Raw genomic sequence first — 25,785 nt, forward strand, 5'->3', positions numbered from 1 at the left:
GCTTCACCTGCCTTGGTTTTTCTCAGATTCCACGCAGCTCTCTATTGGAGCATTAATGCATTTATTAGTTTACACATCCTTCTCTTTTTTCCAGATTGTAAGCCCCATAAGGTCAGGGACTGTGTCTTTATTTATCTCTGTATTCACAGGGCCTAGTGCAGGGATGGTACAGAATAGACATCTAGCAAATACCTAATCATCCCCACCAAGTCCGTTTCTTCCTAGGAGAAAATGGAGGTAACAATATCCATCTTGGGGGACACCAGGAAGGTTAACTGAGATAATGTCTAAACCAGACTTAGCAGAGCACTCAGCACATACTAAGTACTCAATAAATGACATCGCCTATGATTACTATTATTATGTTATACAATATTAGATACTCCAGGCCAGGTGCGGTGGCTCACACTTAGAATCCCAGTGCTTTGGAAGGACAAGGCAGGAGGATTACTTGAAGCCAGGAGTTCGAGACCAGCCTGGGCAACACAGTGAGATCCCATCTCTACAAAAAAATTTCTTTAAAAATTAGCCAGACATGGTGGCATACCTGTAGTCCTAGCTACTTGGGAGGCTGAGGTGGGAGGATCGCTTCAGCCCAGGAATTTGAGGTTGCAGTGAGCTATGACTGCACCACTGCATTCCAGCCTGGACAACAGACTGAGATTCTGCCTCTAAAAAATTTAATTTAGTTAAAATTAATTAAAAAAAATTTTTTTTGAGACAGAGTTTCGCTCTTGTTGCCCAGGCTGGAGTGCAATAGCATGGTCTTGGCTCACTGCAACCTCCGCCACCTGGGTTCAAACGATTCTTCTGCCTCAGCCTCCCGAGTAGCTGGGATTACAGGTGCCCGCCACAACATCCAGCTAATTTTTGTATTTTTAGTAGAGATGGGGTTTCACCATGTTGGCCAGGATGGTCTCGAACTCCTGACCTCGTGATCTGCCCACTTCAGCCTCCCAAAGTGCTGGGATTACAGGTGTGAGCCACCACGCCCGGCCTAATTTAAAATTTTTTAATTAAAAAAATTAATTTACATTTAAATCCTGACTTTGGCTATGGTAGGAATGAACTTTAATATTCCTTGTCTCATGAACTGGGAGTGACTAAATGTGTCCCTAGTTGCAGTATTATTCTGTTTTCTTATTTCTATTTTAGATTAAATCAGACAACATGTGCATGCTTTACCTATAAAGTTTCTCTCAATTCTCGGACAAAGATTCACTCAAATGAGCTGGAAGGTGAGAGGTTAAGAAGGCAGAAGCCTGGGAGTCACACAGAAACACATTACAGATGTCATGTGTCCCTGGGCTGAGTTTAGAAAAGACAAGATGTTTGCCAGGCAGAAAGAGGGCATATTGGAAATAGGCTGGCAATCCCAGTGGTTAGAGGAGCAGGAGGCAAAGGCTCAGAAGCAGCATAATAGAAGCGCCTATCAAATTATCAAATTAATAGTTCCACAAAGCTTGTTACAAAAAATTGCACTCCTCTAGGCCCATTTTCCTTTTCCCTCACAACATTTTTCTCTTTTTCCTCTGTCCAATACTTACAGCATTTAATGTGTTGATACATCTGTCTTCCCTCTACCAGATGGTGACTCCCTTGAGAACAGGGACTGTGTCTTATCTACTGTTAATTACCCAGTGTCTACAGCAGAGAACTTCGGAAACCTTTCTAAACCTGGGCTTGCTGCTGCGTAAAATGCAGTGGATAATCCCTACTTCATATGGCTGGTATGAAAGTTTAACCTTTGTATGAGGTCATATTTGTAACATACTTACCAGCATGCACGTAATAAAATACTGAAAGAGTAAATTTATGAATAAATGTAGTGACCCAAGCACCAACTCTCTACTCCTGCTTTTCACTCAGCCTAGGAAAAACTACAACGGAATCCTTCCCCTATGGAGAAATCATGATTCCTATTTCTGTCTTTGGCCACAATTTTCTTATTTTCTTGTTGTTCCACTCCACCTTGTAGCAGAAATATCACGGATTCTGCAGGCGCTTCCTGGTTCTAGGTTGTGGAGCTCCTCAGGGCTTGGAAGTGAGTGGAAAGAAATGTTCAACTTCTGTTTCTCTTCTCTTTCCCTCTCCTCCTTTCCCCTCCTGTGGGGGAAACAAACGAACAAAAACAAAAATTAATTTAAAAAATGTAATTTCTTCAAAGACTTTGCACGTGAGCAGTGGCGTGGCCAGTGGTGATCCTTGTGTGCATGGAATATCGAGGGTGTGCTCCTGCCTCCAGAGAAAGTGGTCGAGCAGGACAGCTGGCATCCACGGCTTCCACATCCCCAGTGCCTCCATCCTTCATCTTTCACCAGTACTGACAGGAACACTGCTGCATGGGATCTGAACTGGGCCCCAAAAACCTCTAGGTAGCAGGCAGGTACTACTCCATTGGAGGTGACATCCCTCTGGTGACGCTGAAAACCTGGATTGTGTTTTCTAACTCTGTCTGCTTCACACCTCCAGATGTGAATCTTCAGAATATTATTTGCTGGGCTATGGGATGGAGACTAGTCTCACAAGCCTAAAGGACTTCCTTTAATATTTCACGAAAGCATTACATTTATTTTTTTCTTTCTTTTTTGGGACGCAGTATCGCTCTGTCGCCAGGCTGGAGTGCAGTGGCGCGATCTCGGCTCACTGCAACCTCTGACTCCCGGGTTCAAGTGATTTTCCTGCCTCAGCTTCTCAAGTAGCTGGGATTATAGGCATGCACCACCATGCCCAGCTAATTTGTTTTTTGTATTTTTTTTTTTAGTAGAGACAGGGTTTCACTATGTTGACCGAGATAGTCTCAATCTCCTGACCTCGTGATCCGCCTGCCTTGGCCTCCCAAAGTGCTGGAATTACAGGTGTGAGCCACTGTGCTTGGCCTACACTTCTTCTATTTAGGTTCACTGTCCGTATTTGGAAAGAACATGCTACAACTTGAAGGAGAGATCACAAGATATACTAAAAAATATTTTGAAATAAAAACAAAAACATAACACAATAAAACTTATGGAGTGCAGCAAAAGCAGTGATAAGAGGGAAATTTATAGCCATAAATGCCTATGTTTTAAAAACAAGAAACATCTCAAATCAATAACTTCATTTTATGACTTGTGGGCCTAGCAAAAGAAGCACAAACTAAATCTGAAGCTGGTAGAAGGAAGGAGATTAAGATTAGAGCAGAGGACGTGAAATAGAGAATAGAAAAAATAGAAAGTCAACTGAAAGAAACAAAATGTTAGTTATCAACAAAATTAACAAACTTTGAGTTTGAATGACTACCAAGAAAAGGACACACATAGATGAAAGTGAGAACATGATTACCGACCTTACAGAAATAAAGCTTGTAAGAGAATACAAATGCCAATAAATTATATAGCCTACATGAAATGGAAAACTAGAAATACACAAATTACCAAAACTGACTCAAGAAAAAAATAAAAATTCTGCATAGACTTATAACAAATAAAACGATTGAATCAACAATCAAAAATCTCCCTTTGAACAAAGAAAAGTGAAAGACTACAGGGCTTCATTTGTGAATTCTACCAAACCATTAAGGAAGAATTAACACCAATTCTTCTCAAGCTCTTCCAAAAAATAGAAGAGGTAACAGTATTTCATAGCTCATTTTATGGGGCCAGCATTATGCTGATACCAGAACTAGACAAAGAAATGACAAGAAAAGAAATTATAGACCACTCTTCCTTAAGAATACAAATGCAGAGATCTTCAACAAATACTAAAATATTAAAAGGATTATACACCAGGAACAAGTGGGATTTATCCCAGGAATCTGAGGGTAGTTCCCCTCAGTGAAACATAAATCGATCAGTGTATAGAGCACAATAAAAGAATGAAGGGAAAACCCCACCTAATTATCTCAAATGATGCAGAGAAAGCATTTGACAAGAACCAACAGCATTTCATGATAATAAACAATCAGAAAAATAGGAATAGGATGGAATTACTCCAACATGATTATGGACATTTATGATAAACCCACAGATAACAGCACACTCAATGGTTAAAGACTGAAAGCCTTTCCCTAGGACCAGGGACAGGACAAAATGCCTCCTTTCATGGCTGGTATTCCACTTTGTATCAGAAGCTCTAGACAGATAATTAGGCAAGAAATGAAAGGCATCCAAATTGGAAATGAAGAAGTAAAACTATCTTTATTTACAGATAGCACGATTCTATACGTTGAAAATGCCAACACAGCAAGACCCTGTCTCTACAAAGAAATTTTAGCCAGGCGCGGTGGCTCATGCCTGTAATCCCAGGACTTTGGGAGGCCGAGGTGGGTGGATCACCTGAGGTCAGGAGTTCGAGACCAGCCTGGCCAACATGGTGAAACCCCATCTCTACTAAAAATGCAAAAATTAGCCGGGCGTGGTGGTGCACACCTGTAGTCCCAGCTACTCAGGAGGCTGAGGCAGGAGAATCATTTGAACCCGGGAAGTGGAGGTTGCAGTGAGCCGAGATTGCACCACTGCACTCCAGCCTGGGTAACAGAGTGACTCTGTCTTAAAACAAACAAACAAACAAAAAAAAAAACGCTGGGCGCAGTGGCTCACGCCTGTAATCCCAGAACTTTGGGAGGCCGAGACGGGTGGATCACGAGGTCAGGAGTTCGAGACCATCCTGGCTAACACAGTGAAACCCCATCTCTACTAAAAATACAAAAAAAATAGCCGGGTGTGGTAGCAGGTGCCTGTAGTCCCAGCTACGTGGGAAGCTGAGGCAGGAGAATGGCATGAAGCTGGGAGGCGGAGGTTGCAGTGAGCCAAGATCGCACCACTGCACTCCAGCCTGGGCGACAGAGCAAGACTCCATCTCAAAAAAAAAAAGAAAAAAGAAAAAAAGAAGAAGAAAGCTGTTATAGGTTTAATCATATTCCCCAAAAGACGTGTTAAGGTTGTAAACCCCAGTACCCGTGAATAAGACCTTTTTTGGAAATAGTCTTTGCAGATGTAATCAAGCTCAATGAAGACATCAGGGTGGGCCTTTATCCAATATGACTGCTGTCTTTAGAAGAATAGATGCAGACAGACATGAAGAAGGCCAGGTGATGACAGAGGCAGAGATTGGAGTGAGGCCTCTACAAGCCAAGGACAGCCACGGACTGCTGGCAACCACACGAAGCTAGGGAGAGGCAAAGGAAGACTACCCTGAACCCCGCACAGGAAGCATGGCCCTGCTGACACCTTGACTTTGGACTTCGGCCTCCAGAACTGTGAGAAAATACATTTACGTTGTTTGAAAAAGAAAAGAAATATATATACAGATGCCAAGAGGCGAATAAAGAAAGATAAGAAAATTAAAGGATCAGTCCAGCAGGTCTGACAATTGACTATCATAGTTCCAGAAATAGCAAAGAAAATGAAGGAAATTTTCAAAGAAATAATACAAGCAAAATTCTCAGAATTGAAGGACTCTACCCTCTGAACTGAGAGCACTCCCGACCTCAGTGACACATATTAAGAAAAGGACTCATACCAAGGTATATCATTGTGAAACTTCAGGATACTAAGAATGAAGACAATATCCTAGAAGTTCCCACAGCTGGGAAGACAGTGACCCACAAAGCCATAGGAATCAGAATAGCATGAGACTTCTCAACAGTAAAAGCAGCAGGCAGGAAAAATTCTCCAAAGTTCTGTAGAATATTGACTTTTAACTTGGAATTTTATTTCCAGCAAAACATTTGTGAAATATCAATCAAGAACAAAGACATTTTTTCATGTCTAATCCCAGCACTTTGGGAGGCCAAGGCGAGAGGACTGCTTGAGCTCGGGAGTTCGAGACCAGCCTGGGCAACACAGCAAGATCTCATCTCTTAAATAATTATTTTAAAAATAGAACAAAGGGCCGGGGATGGTGGCTCACACCTGTAATCCCAGCGCTTTGGGAGGCCGAGGCGGGCGGATCACCTGAGGTCAAGAGTTTGAGACTAGCCTGGCCAACATGGTGAAACCTCATCTCTGCTAAACAAAACAAAACAAAACAAAACAACGAAAAAAATTAGCTGGGCATGGTGGCACGCGCCTGTAGTCCCAGCTACTCAGGAGGCTGAGGCAGGAGAACTGCTTGGACCCAGGAGGAGGAAGTTGCAGTGAGCCAAGATCGTGCCACTGCACTCCAGCCTGGGTGACAGAAGGAGACTCCATCTCAAAAAAAAAAAAAAATGTTTTGGATATGCAAAGACTCAAATAATTTCCCATATACCTTCGTTTTGGGAACTGCTAGAAGATGTGCTCCAGCAAAGTGGACATGGCTTTTTAGGTCAGGACTATAAGGAGACAGACTTGGGCTGTCCATGGCCCTGAGGCAGAGGCAGCTTGAAAAAGAAGTCAGCCCACAGAAGGGAAGAGGATCAAGAGACAGACAGAGAAAGAGCCTGAAAATATCAAGCTGTCAGGTCTAATATGCCTGCAGATGGCCTACCATGGCCTTCCCAGTTATTTAAGCTGCTACATTCTCCTTCCATTTAAGCTAGTTTGAGCTGGCTTCCTGGCACATGCAACCAAGGAGCTCTGTCTCATACAGTTCATAAAGTACATAGGCCAATGCTTGGTACAGAGGAAGTACAAAATCATTAGTAGCCCTTACTACTACCAATAATAACACTAAAACTAAAATGAGAGTGGTGTGAGTAATACATAAAAGTAAGTGAACTTTTTTTTTTGAGACGGAGTCTCATTCTGTCTCCAGGATGGAGTGCAGTGGTGTGATCTCGGCTCACTGCAACCTCCAGCTCCCGGGTTCAAGCGATTCTCCTGCCTCAGCCTCCCAAGTATCTGGGATTACAGGCACGTACTGCCATGCCCAGCTAATTTTTGTATTTTTAGTAGAGATGGGGTTTCACCATGTTGGCCAGGATGGTCTCGATCTCCTGACCTCATGATCCGCCCACCTCGGCCTCCCAAAGTAGTGGGATTACAGGCGTGAGCCACAGTGCCTGGTCATAAGTGAACTTTTATATGCTCTTTCCTATGTTTTAAGAATTTTCCAGCCTGGGCAACATAGTGATACCCCGAACTCTACAAAAATAAAAAATGAGCTGGGCATGGTGGCACACACCTGTGGTCCCAGCTACTCAGGAGGCTGAAGTGGGAAGATTGCTTGAACCCAGGAGGTGGAGACTACAGTGAGCTATGATGGCACCACTGCACTCAGCCTTGAGGAGAGAGTGAGACTCTGTCTCAATAAAATAAAATAAAATAAAATAATTATTATTCTTACACTGTTCACACTTCTACCTTTCCCATGGTTTTTGTTCGAACAAACCTTAAACTCAATTTCTCTTTGGAGACGTCCCTTAGTTTTCTTGTCAGGTGATTCCTCATTGATGGCTGAAGGTGGGATGAACATGTGGTTTGCCTTTTTTGTATCTGCTGCTTTTTGATCAATATTCTTCATTTCCCTGGGGTGAAAACACAGAGACATATGGAAAAAGGCTGGAGTGATTAACATGTCCTCAATGTTCTGTATGTCCTATAAACTGATAGATCCACGTGACCATTTACAAAACATGTATTGAAGTATAACATAGAAACTAGGAGTGCACAGATTCTAAGTGTGCAGCTCAAGAAATCTTCATATACTGAGCACACCCATGTAACCAGCACTCGGATCGAGAAAGAGAACGCTGCCAGCTCCTTAGAAGCTGTTTCACGTCCCTGCTCAGTCACTATCCTACTTCCTTAACAGCAACCCTGCCCTGACGTCTAGTAGCACAGTTGTGTTTTAAGGCACTGCTTTTATCTGTAGACAAAACTTTGAGAATCACTTTATTAATATAAGGCATGATGAGCTTCTCAACAATATCTTTTTTTCTTTTTTTTTTTTTGAGATGGAGTCTTGCTCTGTCGCCCAGGCTGGAGTGCAGTGACATGATCTTGGCTCACTGCAACTTCCGCCTCCTGGGTTCGAGCGATTCTCCTGCCTCAGCCTCCCGAGTAGCTGGGATTACAGGTGCATGCCACCATGCCTGGCTAATTTTTTGTATTTTCAGTAGAGACGGGGTTTCACAGTGTTAGCCAGGATGGTCTCGATTTCCTGACGTCGTGATCCGCCCACCTCGGCCTCCCCAAGTGCTGGGATTACAGGCGTGAACCACTGCGCCCAGCAACAATATCTTAAACAACAAAAAGTGGATGTACTTAGCAATGCAACTGCTAACACACAGTTACAAACTTCCTCTTGACAAAAAAATCTTTACTATAATTCACCTAATGAGAATTTGTTTATTAAACAAGAGTATCCTTTATTTCTGAAATATATAAGCTATAAACTTAATCCTGGATATTCTGTATGAATTTAATGTTAATTTTAAGCTAGTTCTGAACTTTAAAACGTTCTGGCCATGGAATAGAAGGGTTATTTGCAACTTCCAGAAGAAATGCATTTCTTTGGACTCATCTTCCTTTGAACTGGATGAAATGTGGACCTGGTGGCTGGAACTTGAGCAGCCATTTCTTACCATGAAGTTAAATCATGGGCTGAAGCTAAATCATGGGCTGAAGCTAGCGGAGCAATATGATAAAAGATCTTGAGACCCTGTCACTATGAACTTTCATATCTGCTGGAGTCCTTGTAAATGAGAGAAAAGAAATTGTAATAAATTTTAGCCACTGTTTGAGTTTTTCTGTCACTCTAAGCCAAACCTAATTATAACTGATACAATTACCTACCTATGGGCCTAGTTCTGAGAAAAGTCTTTACAGACCTTAATTTATTTGATCAATACAACCCTACAAAGTAGGAAACACTATCAAATGACTGAAGTACAACAAAACGACTGAGGATCAGTGAAGTGTGTGCAAATAACCCTTCCATTTTTATTCCATGGCTAGAACTTAGCCCCATAGCCAGACCTACCTGTGGCCTTAAAAAGGCAAAAATAGTTTAATAGTCCATGGTCACAGAACCAGTCAGTAAAAAGACCTGTATCCCAACCTTAGCCTCTGCCATTCCATGGATCCCGCCATCAAGGCTTGTTACGACTATTGGGAGAGACAGATATGAGAGCAATCATAATGCCTGGTGCCCAGAAGGTGCTGAAAATCTGTTGGGACAATGAACTACAGAATAAATAAAGCATAATGGACTGGGCGCAGTGGCTCACGCCTATAATCCCAGCACTTTGGGAGGCTGAGGCAGGCAGATCACAAGGTCAGGAGATCGAGACCATCCTGGCTAACACGGTGAAACCCCGTCTCTACTAAAAATACAAAAAAATTAGCCGGGCGTGGTGGCGGACACCTGCAGTCCCAGCTACTCGGGAGGCTGAGGCAGGAGAATGGCGTGAACCCAGGAGGCGGAGCTTGCAGTGAGCCGAGACTGCGCCTCTGCACTCCAGCCTGGGCGACAGAGCAAGACTCCGTCTCTAAAACAAAACAAAACAAAACAAGAATAAATAAAGCATAATGAACAACAGTTACAGAGGCAGAAGCAAAGAGCCCCAAAGAGCAGTCCCTATGTCTTCTCCCTTCTCCATCCTGACCCTCTCCTCCCTCACCTACATGTTCAATCTCTCCCCTTTCACACAGGCTTGGGTCTTCTACCTTATGTTTATTTATTTATTTAGAGACAGGGTCTCACTCTGTCACCCAGACTGGAGTGCACTGGCATGCTCCCGGCTCATTGCAACTTCTGCCTCCCAGGCTCAAGCGATTCTCCTGCCTCGGCATCCCAAGTAGCTGGGATTACAGGTGTGCGCCACTACCACCCAGCTATTTTTTCTATTTTTAGTAGAGATGGGGTTTCACCATGTTGGCCTGGCTGGTCTCAAACTCCTGACCTCAAATGATCCACCCGCCTCGGCCTCCCAAAGTGCTGGGATTACAGGTGTGAGCTACTGTGCCCAGCCTTCTACCTTATGTTTAAATAGCCCCTGTTGCTTACCATCTGATCTTGCCTTTTTGATGCAGAATTTTATTCCTTCTGCTTCCTAGGAATCCCATCCATCCACAGGGACTTACATCTTCCCCTTCACGTCCCAGGCTCTGCCTTCCGACCTTAGCCTTGTTGAGACTGCCCTCTACCAAGTCGCCTACCTGTCTCTGCCCCACGTTTTGGAGTCTGGCCACCACACTGCTGCTTGCTGTTTCCCTACTGTCCTTTGTCCCCTTGGCTTTATGGTCAGTGTGTCTGCATGTATGGACTCTCCTCCTTCCCTTCTGGTCACTCCTCCCCTTACAGAATATTCTGTCCTCCCTGATGTATGTGGTTGCCCTCCAAGGTTCTGTCCTCAACCTCAGCTTCCACATCTGTAAAATGGGGATAAGTAAATAATTGTACCACTTTAAACACACTGTCTTATAACCTAAACTTCGGTCCAATAATATGTTGTGACCATCTTTCCTTGTAAAACAAAAATAGAGGGAGGTTCTTCTTGGCTGCAGAGTATGGAGGTATGATAGTTTTATTTAACCAATCATATTTTGATGAACATTAATGCTGAACTGCATTCCTGTGGTGGTGGTGGTGGTGATGTCTAACGGGGTTTTGTGAATGTGTGTGGTCTGTGTCCCATAATATTTTATAAATAACTCAATTGTGGCCGGGTGCGGTGGCTCATGCCTGTAATCCCAGCACTTTGGGAGGCTGAGGCGAGCAGATCATGAGGTCAAGAGGTCAAGACCATCCTGGCCAACATGGTGAAACCCAGTCTCTACTAAAAATGCAAAATTAAAAGGCCGGGCATGGTGGCTAACACCTGTAATCCCAGCACTTTGGGAGGCCGAGGCGGGTGGATCACGAGGTCAAGAGATCGAGACCATCCTGGCTAACACGGTGAAACCCTGTCTCTACTAAAAATATAAAAAATTAGCCAGGCGTGGTGGCATGTGCCTGTAATCCTAGATATTTGGGAGGCTGAGGCAGGAGAATCGCTTGAACCTGGGGGACGGAGGTTGCAGTGAGCCGAGATTGCACCACTGCACTCCAGCCTGGCGACAGAGCGAGACTCCGTCTCAAAAAATATATAAAAATAAAAATAAAACCCAATTGTATTATACTGCATAACAAAGTATTTATCTACATATTCATATTTTTCTGTCCCTCTTATTATGGGAGACATGGATAGCTGTCTAGCCAATAGCAATTCCCTCTTTCTCGTTTGTAAACTGAATCCCATTTTGTTTTGGACAACAAAGTGCCCAGTTCTATGGAAGGTCCAGTCCAGCTGTGGAAATCTCGCCCTCCTTGGCCAGATATTTCCCATGCTTCCCTTGCAGACAGGGTGGCTCCATGAAAGAGTTATAGGGGCATGCAGGAAAGACATGAGAGAGACAAAGAAAGATAAAAGAAAGTGAGCTATTCTTTATGGAAAAATGCCAGCTAATAAATGTAGAAGGAATGGCAGAAGTAGAAAAATCACCATTTTGCAACCTTAAATGTAATAGTTAATCAGGCAAAGACCACTGATGAGTGCTAAAACCACTGTGTGAAAGATGTTGGGGAAGCACATTCACACAGTCTGGGAGAATCACATCATTTATTCCTGACTAATTAGAAAGACAAACATGTGCTCTTACAATGCAGAGATCTGGTAGATACCAGTTTAACCAAGTGTTTAAACTTAGCATCACCAGCAGCAGAGCAACCTGACATGATATGCCTCCTAATGGGATGCAACATAAATATACAACATCACCTGTGAAAGATTCTGGGCAAAATGATTTAACGTGAATCTAATCAAACCTCTAGCATAGACCTAATGTCCAGTGTACAGAAAACATAGTCTATATTGGAACAAATTCAATGCTACTTTGAGGAAATATCAGAAAAACCCAGAATGTGGCTTGAGCTTTTCAAAAAAGTCCATGTCATAAAAAAACAACTAATAAAGGGGGGCGAGCAGGATACTGTTATAGATTCAAAGACACCAAAGAGATAAAACTAAATACAATTTCTGGCTAGGCACGGTGGCTCACGCCTACAATCTCAACAGTTTGGGAGGCTGAGGCAGGGGCAGATCACCTGAGGTCAGGCGTTTGAGACCAACCGGGCAACATGGTGAATCCCCTTCGCTACTAAAAACACAAAAATTAGCTGGGCATGGTGGTGCACACCTATAGTCCCAGCTACTTGGGAGGCTGAGGCGGGAGGATTGCTTGAGCCCAGGAGGCAGAGGCTGCAGTGAGCCAAGATCACACCACTGCACTCCAGCCTGGGCAACAGAGTGAGACTCTGGCTCAAAAAACAAAAAACAAAGTATAATTTGTGATTCTTGACTGGATCCTGGAGCAGCAGGTAAAGCCAAAGAAGACACACTGAGTTAGGCACAGTGGCTCATGTCTGTAATCCCAGCACTCCAGAGGAGGCTAAGGAAGGAGGATCACTTGAACCCAGGAGTTTGAGGCTGCAGCAGGCTGTAACTGAGCTGCTGCACTGCAGCCCGGGTGACTGAGTGGGACCCTGTCTCTAAAAATTAAAATACATTTTGGGGACAATTGGGGAAATTTGAATTTGGATTAGATATTAGAGAGAGAAAGCAAATGGGGCAAAATGTGAATACTTGGCAAATGCCTGATGGACAGTTCAGTGTACCATCCTGATGGACAGTTCAGTGTACTATCCTGATGGACAGTTCAGTGTACTATCAACTTTCTGAAAGGTTTTTCTAAGTAAAATAAAATTTCTGAAAAAGGCAGAAGACAGAGGAAAATGTCCATAATATGCTGCTAGTGGGAAAAAATAGGTCTAAAAAACAGACCGACAGTATGACTCTACTACTTTATTTAGTGATGCGGATATATGGGCCCAGAAAAAAAAGACTGGAAGGATTTATAGGAAAATGTTGGCAATGTGTATCTCTTGGTACTTTCATGTGGTTTCCGGGTCCTTTGTTTGCTTTCATTGAACACATAATGTTTTTGTAGTTAGAAAAAAAAATAACAACAAAAAAAGCTCTGGTCTCTGTTATTAGGAGTTTATAATCTGACCACAAGAAAGCTGATTATGCTTATGATGGTTACAGGAAACCCCCCTGCCCCACCAACCCATTTAAAAATGATGATGATGGTGTGCTGCAAAAGATGAGTGCGGAACAACGGCATTCCCCAAAGCCCCTTCCATACCTGGAGAAGTTGTCTTGCAGCTCCTTTAGATGCTTGTCAAAATAATTCCATTCAGTCCAGTGACGCTGGTACAACTGATTGAGGTTGTCTTTCCGCTTCTTCATGCTGCACAGGGTCTCACTGATGACATCAGTATACACTGGGGTGCAGTCAGTGGCTTCCGCTGTCAAGGAAATCCCCGTACTGTGGAACTGTGTTGACGCTGCATTATTAGTGGCATGAGTGCAGTGCATGGGGAAGAGGGGCATGGAGGACAGAGCAGGGAAAATGCCCTGCGTTTCTGGATAAGATACCTGAAATCTGAGCAAGAGATGACTCTCCTGCTCTTTGACCATGGCCTGCTTTGGAGGGAAGAGGCCATCCTATCCGTGGCCAGGCGTTCTCTACGTAGGAATAAAGTCCTTCTCTGCCCCTGTGGATGGAAGGCAGGGCTAAGAAATACTTTTTTAGACTGTCATCTGAAATTCTTATTCTATTATCACAACGGTGAACAGGAAGGGCTCCCAGCTTTCCTTTTCTCTCAGCCCAAGGCCTCATTCTCCATCTCGTTTGTATATAAAAATATGCTCGGCCAGGCGCGGTGGCTCACGCCTGTAATCCCAGCACTTTGGGAGGCCAAGGCAGGCGGATCACGAGGTTAGGAGATTGAGACCATCCTGGCTAACACTGTGAAATCCCATCTGTATTAAAAATACAAAAAATTAGCTGGGCATGGTGGCACATGCCTATAATCCCAGCTACTTGGGAGGCTGAGGCAGGAGAATCGCTTGAACCCAGGAGGCGGAAGTTGCGGTGAGCCGAAATCGCGCCACTGCACTCCAGCCTGGGCAACAGAGTGAGACTCTGTCTCAAAAAAAAAAAAAAAAAAAAAATTCTCCCTCTGCTCTGCCCTCCTTCCACCCCTTCTTGATTGGTTAGAATCTCAGCTACACTCGCCACAAGCTGTGGGACCTCAGACAAGATAGCAGTCATCCTCTGTGCCTCCATTTCCATATCTGTAAAACAGAGATAATAATGCCCACTTTAGATGATGTTAATCATAATCCTGGTAGTTATTTATGTAGTATCAGCTGTATGCCATTTAATCCTCATCACAACACTGTAAGTTTGGTATAACTATCTAAATTTTAGGAATGAGTAGATAAAGATATTGAGCTTGGAGGTCAAGCTGTGCACATAAGATCTCAAAGCCAGTGGTTGCTAAACTGGGACTCAAATCTAGGGCTGCATATCCCAACCCAGGTTCCTTCCACTACACTAAACTGTCTTTAGAGAACAATGAAGAGATGTTTGGGAAAACATGTTGCAAGAAATAAAACACTATGAAATGTGAGTTGTTGTTATTACTCTCTCCCTATAGAACATGTAAATAAGTTTGTGGACATGCAGTTCTGTGCAGAAGACGCAAAGTCCTCCTAGTTCATTACGAAACTCCTCCTGTTGGGGAGCTCAATGTAGACGTGGATCATCCCAGCCCTTGTCATCTGCCAGGCACTAGCCTTTATCTCTGTTGTGTCTGTAATCTGCATAATAGCCCTATGAGGCAGGTACTCTTATCCCTATTTTACAGGTGAAAAAAATGAGGCACAGAGAGAAGCTGGAACTTATCTCAAATCACTCGGTTTGCAGTAGAGTTGGTTCCTGAGTCCAGGTCTATTTGAACCAATAGACCAGTTTGATTCCAAATAGAACCCGTGTTCTCTGACTCCTATGGTAAGCTGCTAAGACTCAGGACACCAATATATGCCACATTTGTTTTCTTTTTTTTTTGAGATGGAGTTTTACTCTTGCTGCCCAGGCTGCAGTGCAATGGCGTGATCTCGGGTCATTGCAACCTCCGCCTCCTGGGTTCAAGCGATTCTCCTGTCTCAGCCTCCCAAGTAGCTGCGATTATACAGGCATGCACCACCAGGCCCAGCTAATTTTTTTTGTATTTTTAGTAGAGACGGGGTTTCACCATGTTGGCCAGGCTGGTCTCAAACTCCTTACCTCAGATGATCCGCTCATCTCGGCTCTCACAGTGCTGGGATTACAGGCGTGAGCTACCATGCCTGGCCAACCACACCTGTTCTCTTGAGATCTGAGCTTTCTATTAGATCTTTAGGATAAATGGCAACAGGGCCAGGAATATGCTGATGGGTCTAAGGGAGGAGTGTGTCTGAGGAGGGTGTTAGATGAAACATACATGTGGACAACAAAATTCCTGGTCAGGACATACTCTGGGGTCAACGAGTGTCTGGGAAGCACTATTTAGTTTCAATATATGTTAGAATACCAAGTTAGCACATTCATTCTGGTAAGTGGAAAAGAGATTTTGCACACAAGGAAATTTGACACACCCTGGGGTCTCACGGCCAGTTCACAAGGCTGGCTCTAGATTTGGAACTAAGATGAGCACGATTCTGACCCTGAGGCTCGCACCACTGGCCACCTCTGGCGAGTACACATGGTGTGCCAGGCGCTGTGCTAAGGCCTGGGTGCCATTCCCTGATCTTTGCTTCTGGGAAGAGGACATGGGGGCCTGGAGCAGTGCGCACCCTGCCCACAGTGACAAGGATATGGGGTGCTCGTGGTCTTTTCCCTTCTGACTATCAACACATTCTTGCCGTGCTGCTGCAGACTGGCATAGTTCTGGAGAAAGTACACAATCAGAGGGCTCTTCCCATAAATGTCGAAGAGGTTTGAAGTCAGCTCAGGGCTTTTGCAGGCAGCACACGACTAAGGATGAAAGAAAAAGGAAAAATAAAGGATATTGTCATTTTTACAGTCTGTATTAAGAACCAGAAAGGCATCAAAGCACTCATGTCCTTTGATCCAGTAATTCCAGTTTTAGGATGCATCCTAAGAAAATTACTCAAAATAAAGCAAAAAAAGGTCAAGGGGCAAAGATGTCCACTGCAGAGATGTTTACTATACATAGCAAAATATGAGAATAACTTAAATGTTCAAGGAGAAGACATTGATCTCTTTATCCAAAGGAATGGTATGTCACTATTAAAATGTTTATGAAGAGTTGATAACCTAAAAAAGGTTTCAGGTATAATAGTAAATTTTTAAATACTGAGATGCAAAGTTTGATAGTGTTTTTTATGTGTGTGTGTGTATATATATATATATATGTGTGTATATATATATACGTGTATATATATATAGTGTATATATATACGTGTATATATATAGTGTATATATATACGTGTATATATATAGTGTATATATATACGTGTATATATATATAGTGTATATATATACGTGTATATAGTGTATATATATACGTGTATATATATGTGTATATATATACGTGTATATATATGTGTATATATATACGTGTATATATATGTGTATATATATACGTGTGTATATATGTGTATATATATACATGTGTGTGTATATATGTGTATATATATACATGTGTGTGTATATATGTGTATATATATACATGTGTGTATATATATACACATGTATATATATATATATATATATATAAAATTTTATTTTATTTTTGAGACTTGGGTCTCAATCTATCGCCCAGGCTGGAGTGCAGTGGCACAATCTCAGCTCACTGCAACCTCCATCTCCTAGATTCAAGCAATTCTCCTGTCTCAGCCTCCCGAGTAGCTGGGATTACAGGGGCCCACCAGCCACCATGCCCAGCTAATTTTTGTATTTTTAGTAGAGACAGGGTTTCACCATGTTGGCCAGGCTGGTCTCAAACTCCTGACCTCAGGTACTCTGCCCGCCTTGGCCTCCCAAAGTGCTTGGATTATAGGCATGAGCCATCGTGCCCAGCCGATAGTGTTATATATTTTATAGAAAATAATTTAGTAAAAGCCAGGTGCGGTAGCTCACACCTGTAATCCCAGCACTTTGGGAGGCCGAAGCAGATCGCAAGATCAAGAGATTGAGACCATCCTAGCCAACATGGTAAAACCCTGTCTCTACTAAAAATACAAAAATTAGCTGGGCGTGGTGGCATGCGCCTGTAGTCCCAGCTACTCAGGAGGCTGAGGCAGGAGAATCACTTGAATCTGGGAGGCGGAGGTTGCAGTGAGCCAAGATTGCACCATTGCGCTCCAGCCTGGCGACAGAGTGAGACTCCGTCTCAAAAAAAAAAAAAAAAAAAGAAAATTATTTAGTAAAAAACAGATAGATGAGAGACTGGAAGACTCTTACCAAAACGTTAATAATTCATTCAGCAAATATGTATTGAGTGATTACTATGTATAAATACTATTTTAGGTGCTGAAGATTCAGCAGAGAACAAGACAAATTCCAGCCCTTATGGAGTTTGCATTACAGTTGGAAGAAAACAATGAAAAAAATCAACAAATAAAGGAATAACATGATATGATGAATACTAATAAGATCAATCAGGCCAGGGTATGGAGAGTGGTAGGGAGGAGAGGACTGGGGTTCCATGGGGTGATCAGGGAAGGCTGTGAGGAGGTGAGACCCCAGGGATCCTGAATGCTGTGGGGAAGGGAGCCATGGGAAGGTCTATCAGGAGTTGTTCCTGGCTAAGAGGACAGCAGGTGCAACAGATCCAGCCACAGATATGTGCTTGGTGTGGCTAAGGGGCAGAAATGAGGTGGCTCACAGGGGTGGGGGTGGGTGCAGAGGGAGCAGGTGCTGTGGTCATGGTGAGGAGCTGGGATATTTTTCTAAGGGTCATGGAAGCCACTGGCAGATTCTGAGCTGGGGTACAATATAATCTGAGTAATCTGTTAAGGTCTCTTTGACTGATAGGAGGAGAAATGACTGTGATGGGTAAGAATGTGTGCAGAAGAGCAGTCAGGAGGCCCCTGCAGGAGTTGGGGAATTGCTGATGGGGCCCAGGACTTGGTCATTGCAGACAAGGGGTGAGAAGTGAGCAAATTTACAACATATGATAAAGGAGAACTGGCAAGATTTGCTGACGGACTCAACTCTACGTAGGTGTGAGAAAGAGAAGAGTCTAGGGCGGCTCAGAGGACTTGGGTGTCAGCTGCTCAGGTGGGACAATCTGGGGAGGAACAGGCTGGGGTGGTGGGAAAGTCAAGTCCCGTTTTGGATGCTATTTGAGATGCTAATAGACAGCCAGGAGGAAACAGGTAAGAAAGAGAACAGGCTGGGGCCAAGAATGGTTTGTTTTCTTCTGCCTTTTTCCAAAAATGACAATACTGCTTTTGTGTTTAAAAAAATAATATTTTATTTTGAAGAAGCAGTTATACCTTAATGAACAAAAATTCCACCTCATGAATAAAGGCTGCAGCAGTACCCAATCACACTATTTTCTAATCCTGTTCTAATGGGATAGGGTTGCATTTAATTAATTGTCTAATGGGATTTCTTCTGTCTCCAGCAAGGTTTCTCAACTTCAGCACTACTGACATTTGGGGCTGGATATTTCTTTGTTGTGGGAGGCTGTCCTGTGCATTGTAGGATGCTGAGGAGCATCCCTGGCCTCCCCCAATGTCCCCCTGCCCCCAGTTGTAACAACTAGAAATGTCTCCAGAGCTGGCCAAATGTCTCCCAGAGGACAAAACTGCCCCAGTTGAGAACCACTATTCTAACAGCAAGATACCACTGGAATCACAGAAACCTGGAGTTAGCAGGGAATTTACAGATCATTTGGTCCAGTGATTCTGACATGCTGTCTCCTAATGGGGGCCATGCTGTGTCCAGTGGTCACCAGGGAAATGAGTGAAACAAGGAAAAATCTACATGAGTCTAAGTAAATTGATTCACTTTAAAGACCTTTTTAAATTTTCTGATTTGTGATATTAATGACTTTCTTTTATAAAATGCTACTGATGACAGACAGCAGTCATTTTGTTTTAATGAATTTACTTTGTAAAAAAAAATTTTTTTTTTCAAAGCCTATGAAAGTCCAGCATCTGGGATCCACTAATGCAGTGCAAGGTTTCTCTGAGGGTCATTCTTTTGGCAACCCAGCGTCCTTCCCCTTTCCTAACAGCCCCTGACTCCGGTGTGTTTTTGAGGGGGTGATCTGGCCTCTACTGCATTTGGGCTTGAAGTTTTGCTTTTTGTTGTTGTTGTTGTTGTTGTTTTTGAGATGGAGTCTCTCTCTGTCACCCAGGCTGGAGCGCAGTGACGCAATCTCTGCTCACTGCAACCTCCGCCTCCCAGGTTCAAGCAATTCTCCTGCCTCAGCCTCCCGAGTAGCTGGGATTACAGGCACCTGCCACCATGCCTGGATAATTTTTGTATTTTTAGTAGAGGTGGGGTTTCACCATGTTGGCAAGGCTGGTCTCGAACTCCTGACCTTAGGTGATCTGCCCATCTCGACCTCCCAAAGTGTTTGGATTACAGGTGTGAGCCACCATACCCAGCCAACTAATATTAATTTTAAAATTATTTGCATTACTGTGGGCTGGGAGCGGTGGCTCACGCCTGTAATCCCTTTGGGAGGCCAAGGTGGGCTGATCATTTGAGGTTAGGAGTTTGAGACCCGCCTGACCAACACGGCAAAACCCCACCTCTACTAAAGATACAAAAATTAGCTGGGCGTGGTGGCACACACCTGTAATCCCAACTACTTGGGAGGCTGAGGCAGGAGAATAGCTTGAACCCAGGAGGTAGAAGTTGCAGTGGGCCAAGATTGCACCACTGCACTCCAGCCTGGGCAACAGAGTGAGACTCCGTCTCAAAAAAAAAAAAAAAATTATTTGCATTCCTGTGGTATGGGCACCCCTCTCCTCATCTCTTTAAACTTCAGTAAAGTCTTCCATTCTTCCATATACACAAATACATGCACACAGAGGCCTTGTGTGAGTGGTTTTTGTAAAAATCAGAAGAGTTCCACATTCGGGCTGATGCAGTTAGTATGTGCATGTTGTATGCAGGACAGACAAGGAGCTTAGTACCAGGAAAACATCAGGCCCCCAGAGGTCACAAACATATTTGAGAGGGTACTAGACTTCAAACAAATTAGATAACAAATGCTTAAGCCAATTTTTAGCTAAATTCCAAGGAACAGAGTGACCCCTGGTGATACTGGGGGGTTATGTGAGTAAAGATTTTATTGAGAATAGGTAATAATATAAAATATTGGGAAAAAATTGGGGAAGATGTTTTATATAATCTTAGAATGGTAAAATGCTTAGCAACAAATGAAATCTAAAAGCCATAAGAGACTACTAAATATGACTATAATAATTAAAAACTTCTAACGTAAAACACCATGATTAAAGTCAAAAGATTAGCCCAGGGGTGGTGGCTCATGCCTGTAATCCCAGCACTTTGGGAGGCCGAAGGGGGCGGATCACCTGAGATCGCGAGTTCAAGACCAGCCTGGCCAACATGGTGAAACCCCGTCTCTATTAAAAATACAAAAATTAGCCAGGTGTGGTGGCACACGCCTGTAGTCCCAGCTACTGGGGAGGCTGAGACACGAGAATCACTTGAACCCAGAAGGTGGAGGTTGCAGTGAGCTGAGACGGCACCACTGCACTCCAGCCTGGGTGACAGACTGAGACTGTCTCAAAAAAACAAAAACAAAAAAACAAGAAATCTACATTCCTCGTGTTACTTGGCCCAAATTCTATGGCCGACTCCCTTGCTAGCTGGTGCCTGGGGAAGCTCCCAAACCTCTCACCCTGTTCTGGTCCCACTACACAAGACTGAAGTTCCTATTGATATAAACTACCATCCACTGAGGTTTGTGGGGAAGGGGAAGAGGAGAGAATGATGCTAGTGAGTTTCCTGTGCTGGGCACTGCACTAGAGGGAAAGCTCAGTGGTTGAGAGCTCAGGCTCAGAGCCAGGCAGATCTACATGCAAATCTTGGTTTTATCACTTATTTGCTTTTTATTTTTTTATTTATTTTTTTTGAGACGGAGTCAGACTCTGTTGCCCAGGCTGGAGTGCAGTGGCGCGATCTTAGCTCACTGCAACGTCTGCCTCCCAGGTTCAAGCGATTCTCCTGCCTCAGCCTCCCAAGTGGCTGGGATTATAGGCACGCCACCGTGCCCAGCTAATTTTTGTATTTTTTAGTAGAGACAGGGTTTCACCACGTTGGCCAGACTGGTCTCAAACTCCTGATCTCAAGTGATCCACCTGCGTCGGCCTCCCAAAGTGCTGGGATTACAGGCATGAACCACTGCATCCAGCCTTTATTTTTTTATTATTGTTATTTATTTTTTTACTTTTAGTATCACTTATTTGCTTTATGATATTTGACAAATTGGGTACCTGCTCCCAGCATCACTTTGCTCATTAATAAACTGGAGAATAACAATGATAACTATCTCAGAGGACTGTGACAGTAGAAGAAAATGCACTGTTTGCATAAGGTTTGGCATAGTACCTGGCATATAGTAAATATTCATTAAATGTTAATTATCATTTTCTTACCACACCTCTCACCCCCTTTGGAATCACCTTTACTATTAAATTTCCAATCATGTGCTCACCTTTTTAGGAAACATATTCTCACATTCTCTTGCTTCTGATATCCTCTTGACTTCTTGTGTAGGTTTCTTCAAGACCAGGGTCTGACAATGATGCTCTGTCAATGTGACATTAGCAAGAAAATGACCATTAGGTTCAAGCAATTCTCATGCCTCAGCCTCCTGAGTAGCTGGAATTACAGGTGTGTGCCACTGCACCCAGTTAAATTTTGTAGTTTTAGTAGAAACGGGGTTTCGCCATGTTGACCAAGCTGGTCTCAAACTCCTGGACTCAAGTGATCTGCCCACCTCGGCCTCCCACAGTGCTGAGATTACAGGCGTGAGCCACTGTGCCCTGCTAAAGCCGTGTTTAGAGGGAAGTCTCTAGCCTTAAATAAATGCTCATATTAGAAAAGAAGGTCTCATTTCATTCAGTTCAAATATTTTCTAATTTCCCTTGGCAACTCGTCTTTGATGCGTGGGTCTTCATGAATTGAATAGATATGTAAGCTCCAGGGGACTTGCAAAGTTTCCTACAAATATTTACCTCTATTTAGAGCCCTGGCTAAACCTCTTGATCAGTGGTCCCCAAGCTTTTTCTTTAAAAGTTTTACTGGGACATAATTCGCATACTAACTTCTCTGAGCATCCATTTCTCCCTCAAAAAAAGAATAAAGTTTAAATAACAATAATGATGTGAAATTACCTAGGATGATACTTAACAGTTCCTGTTCTGTGTTTTCTTATATTCCGTATTTGTCTATTTGCCATCCATTAATTACCAGGGCTAGACTAACAGACAAAGTTGCTAATATACCTCTCCTACAATCCAGAGGCCACACTTTGAACCAACTCTTATATCTAACTCACACACCAAGCCAACCAGGGACAGCCCCTATGCCCCAGAGCCCATTGGAATTATTCAATCCAGCCAATTCTAAATTTTTTTTATTTTGTTCTTTTTTTGAGACAGGGTCTCACTGTCACCCAGGCTGGAGTGCAGTGGCTCAATCATGACTCACTGTAGCCTCAACCTCCTGGACTCAAGCAATCCTCCCACCTCAACCTCCTGAGTAGCTCGGACTACAGATGTGCACCATGGTGTCCAGCTAATTTTAAAATTTTTTTTGTAAAGACAGGGTCTCGCTATGTTACTCAGGCTGGTCTCGAATTTCTGGGCTCAAGCAATCCTACTGCCTCAGCCTCCCAAAGTGTTGGGATTACACTGTAATGTACCCAACTAATCCTAAACTGGTTACCATGCCTTGCTTTGTCTTTCCTGCTGAGAAACTTCAAAAAAGAGTGTGGCCTGTCCCTTCCCCATGCTCCTTTCTGCCTCCTGGCCAGCACTGGTGCTTCCCCCTGTGGCCCTCCATGGTGTGCTGAGTTTAACATTACTCATGATTTCCAGGGCGAATTGCCAGGGGAATTGCAAGTAACACGAAACTTTTCTTTCAATGGCACTGACCTCTCTGTACTATCGCAGTCACCAATATAAATTAAGACCTGGGTGCAAATTAGTTCCAACCTTAGTAATTCCTGGTTTCTGGTGGGGGAGAGGAGCAGTCATCATGTCTTAAATTTATTTTCTTCTGGTGTCAGTAACCTCTCTTCCCCACAGATAACAGCACTGTGCTGACCTCATCACCACAAAAGTGGAACTTAATCAGTGCTTAGGCTGGGCGAGGTGGCTCACGTCTGTCATCCCAGCACTTTGAGAGGCCAAGGCGGGAGGATCATGAGGTCAGGAGTTTGAGACCAGCCTGGCCAACATGGTGAAACCCCGTCTCTACTAAAAATACAAAAATTAGCCAGGCGTGGTAGCGCACGCCTGTAGTCCCAGCTACTTGGGAGGTTGAGGCAGGAGAATCGCTTGAACCTGGGAGGCGGAGGCTGCAGTGAGCTGAGATTGTGCCACTGCACTCCAGCCTGGGCGACAGAGTGAGACTTCATCGCATAAAAAAAAAAAAAAAAAAAAAAAAAAAAAAAAAAGTCAATGCTTATTGAACTGAAAAGACAACTACATCCTTTCATAAAATATTACTTGGTGCCAAGGCCCAGGCTGGAACCCCAAGTATAAAGTAGGTCAGCAAATTCTGTTCATACGAACCCAAGAAACCACGGTTTTGGAGACAATAACTAAGCCAAAAGCCTACATTTCCCTTTTTGGTAGTCAATATACCTTTTGCAGTATTCTGCATTCGTAAGCTTTTTTCTGAGTTCTGCTTGGCCGAAGAGGTTTTTTCACTGGGTGAATTTGCACTAGAAGACTTCAGGAGACGAGAGAGAGAGAGAGGGAGAAAGCGAGAGAGAGAGAGAGAACAAAATAAAATTGGCAGTGAGAGAAATACAAAAAAGTAATACATGCAATTTCTTTGCTATTTCTTATTGTTCTCAGCAAAGGAACATGCAGAACGAGACCTTTCAGGTCCTCCCAGGAGCATGGCAGACAGCAGTGGCTGATGTGGAGAACACATGGGCTGGGGACCCAGGGCAACCAGGGTTCCAGTCCCAATTCTCTCACTCAACAGCCAGTGATCTGGGGCAAGTCATCAAACCTCTTTACCGCCTTGGTTTCCTTGTAGGATTAAGTCAGCAAATGCATGCAAATTACATGAGTGCTCAAGGTGAGTGCTTCAAAAACATTGCTGTCACCCTTTATGCAATCACCTTTTTCAGCAAATGTTTCACTGGGCAACTACTAATGTCTGCACTGGGCAAACACTGAAACTGAGCCCCTGGCTTGAGGAGCTTCCAGTCTAGCAGGGGAGATAACAGGAAATAGACAGTTATACTAAAGTGTGGAAAGCATCCCATATTTGTTATAGAGAGGCAATAGAAGTTAGAATTATGTTTGAATGTGACAGAGACTCAAAATAACAGTGGCTCAAACTAGGTAGAAATTTCTCTCCCACCATCCTGGGCAACATAGTGAGACCCTGTCTCTACAAAAAAAAAAAAAAAAAAAAAATTAGCCAAGCACGCTGGTGTGCACCTGTAGTCCCAGCTACTTGGGAGGCTGAGGTGGGAGGATTGCTTGAGCCCGGAAGGTTGAGGCTGCAGTGAGTCATGACTGTGCCGCTGTACTCTAGCCTGGGTGACAGAGCAAAACCCTGTCTTTAAATAAGTAAATATAAATACATTTCTCTCCCACATAAAAGTCTGAAGGCGGGCAAGCCTGGGTTCATATGGTGTTTCTAAGCACTGGTGGTGCTAAGTCCTCAGGGATTCTGACTTTTTTTTTTTTTTTTGAGACGGAATCTTGCTCTGTTGCCTAGGCTGGAGTGCAATGGCACGATCTCGGCTCACTGCAACCTTTGCCTCCCGGGTTCAAGCAATTCTCTTACCTCAGCCTCCCGAGTAGCTAGGATTACAGGTGTCCGCCACCACGCTAATTTTTGTTCTTTTATTAGAGATGGGGTTTCACCATGTTGGTCAGGTTGGTCTCGAACTCTGGACCTCAAGTGATCTGCCTGCCTCGGCCTCCCAAAGTGCTGGGATTGCAGGCATGAGTCACCGTGCCAGGATAGATTCTGACTTCTTCCAGCACACAGTTCCAGCTTTCATAAGATAAAATAAGACCCTTGTTCCTTTTTTTTTTTTTTTTTTTTTTTTGAGATGGAGTTTTGCTCTTGTTACTCAGGGTGGAGTACAATGGCGCGATCTTGGCTCACTGCAACCTCCACCTCCCGAGTTCAAGTGATACTCCTGCCTCAGCTCCCCGAGTAGCTGGGATTACAGGTGTGTGCCACCACACCCAGCTAATTTTGTATTTTTAGGAGACAAGGTTTCACCATGTTGGCCAGGCTGGTCTTGAACTCCTGACCTCAGGTGATCTGCCCAACTTGGCCTCTCAAAGTGCTGGGATTACAGGCATGAGCCACTGCACCCAGCCAAGATCCTTGTTCTTAGGGTCCAAGGAGGCATCTGGAGCTCCTGCCATCACATTCGCATTACAGGCAGCAGGAGGGAGGAAAGGACAAAGAGATAAAGCTGTTTTTTAAGGAAGGTTTCCAGAAACTGCCACACGACACATCCACTTACATCTCATTAACTGGATCTTAGTCATGTGGCCACACGTAGCGGTAGGGGAGGCTAGGAAATACAATCTTTATTTCGGCCAGGTACATGCCCAGCAAAAAATTGGAGGTTTTGTTTTCACAGGTGAAGGGGACAACAGATATTGGGAAACAACTCATAGTTGGCCGCAAGTGGTATGAGGAGAGTATCACGGGAAGCTAGAGCGAAGAACGCTCGATTCGCCTGGGCGAGAGCTGGAGGGCTTCCAAGGAGAGACGACATTTGCATTCT

At 43.8% G+C, this 25,785-nt stretch overlaps 1 protein-coding gene across 1 annotated transcript in view; it reads right to left on the reverse strand.

Moving 5' to 3' along the window:
• Positions 1–682: 682 nt before the first annotated feature.
• The window catches only part of FAM227A (family with sequence similarity 227 member A), a 71,436-nt gene continuing 46,333 nt past the window's right edge, over positions 683–25,785 (reverse strand). Inside the window, exons 12-17 of the mRNA XM_055374650.2 lie at positions 23,657–23,744; positions 21,499–21,593; positions 15,649–15,806; positions 13,089–13,241; positions 7,291–7,426; positions 683–2,106 (exon numbers count right to left, since the gene is read on the reverse strand). Of these exons, the coding sequence (XP_055230625.1) occupies positions 2,032–2,106; positions 7,291–7,426; positions 13,089–13,241; positions 15,649–15,806; positions 21,499–21,593; positions 23,657–23,744 (705 nt within the window). The 3' untranslated portion in view covers positions 683–2,031. The remainder of the gene's footprint in view (positions 2,107–7,290; positions 7,427–13,088; positions 13,242–15,648; positions 15,807–21,498; positions 21,594–23,656; positions 23,745–25,785) is intronic.

This window comes from Gorilla gorilla, chromosome 23 (assembly GCF_029281585.2).
Source record: "Gorilla gorilla gorilla isolate KB3781 chromosome 23, NHGRI_mGorGor1-v2.1_pri, whole genome shotgun sequence".
NCBI classification, from domain to species: Eukaryota; Metazoa; Chordata; class Mammalia; order Primates; family Hominidae; genus Gorilla; species Gorilla gorilla.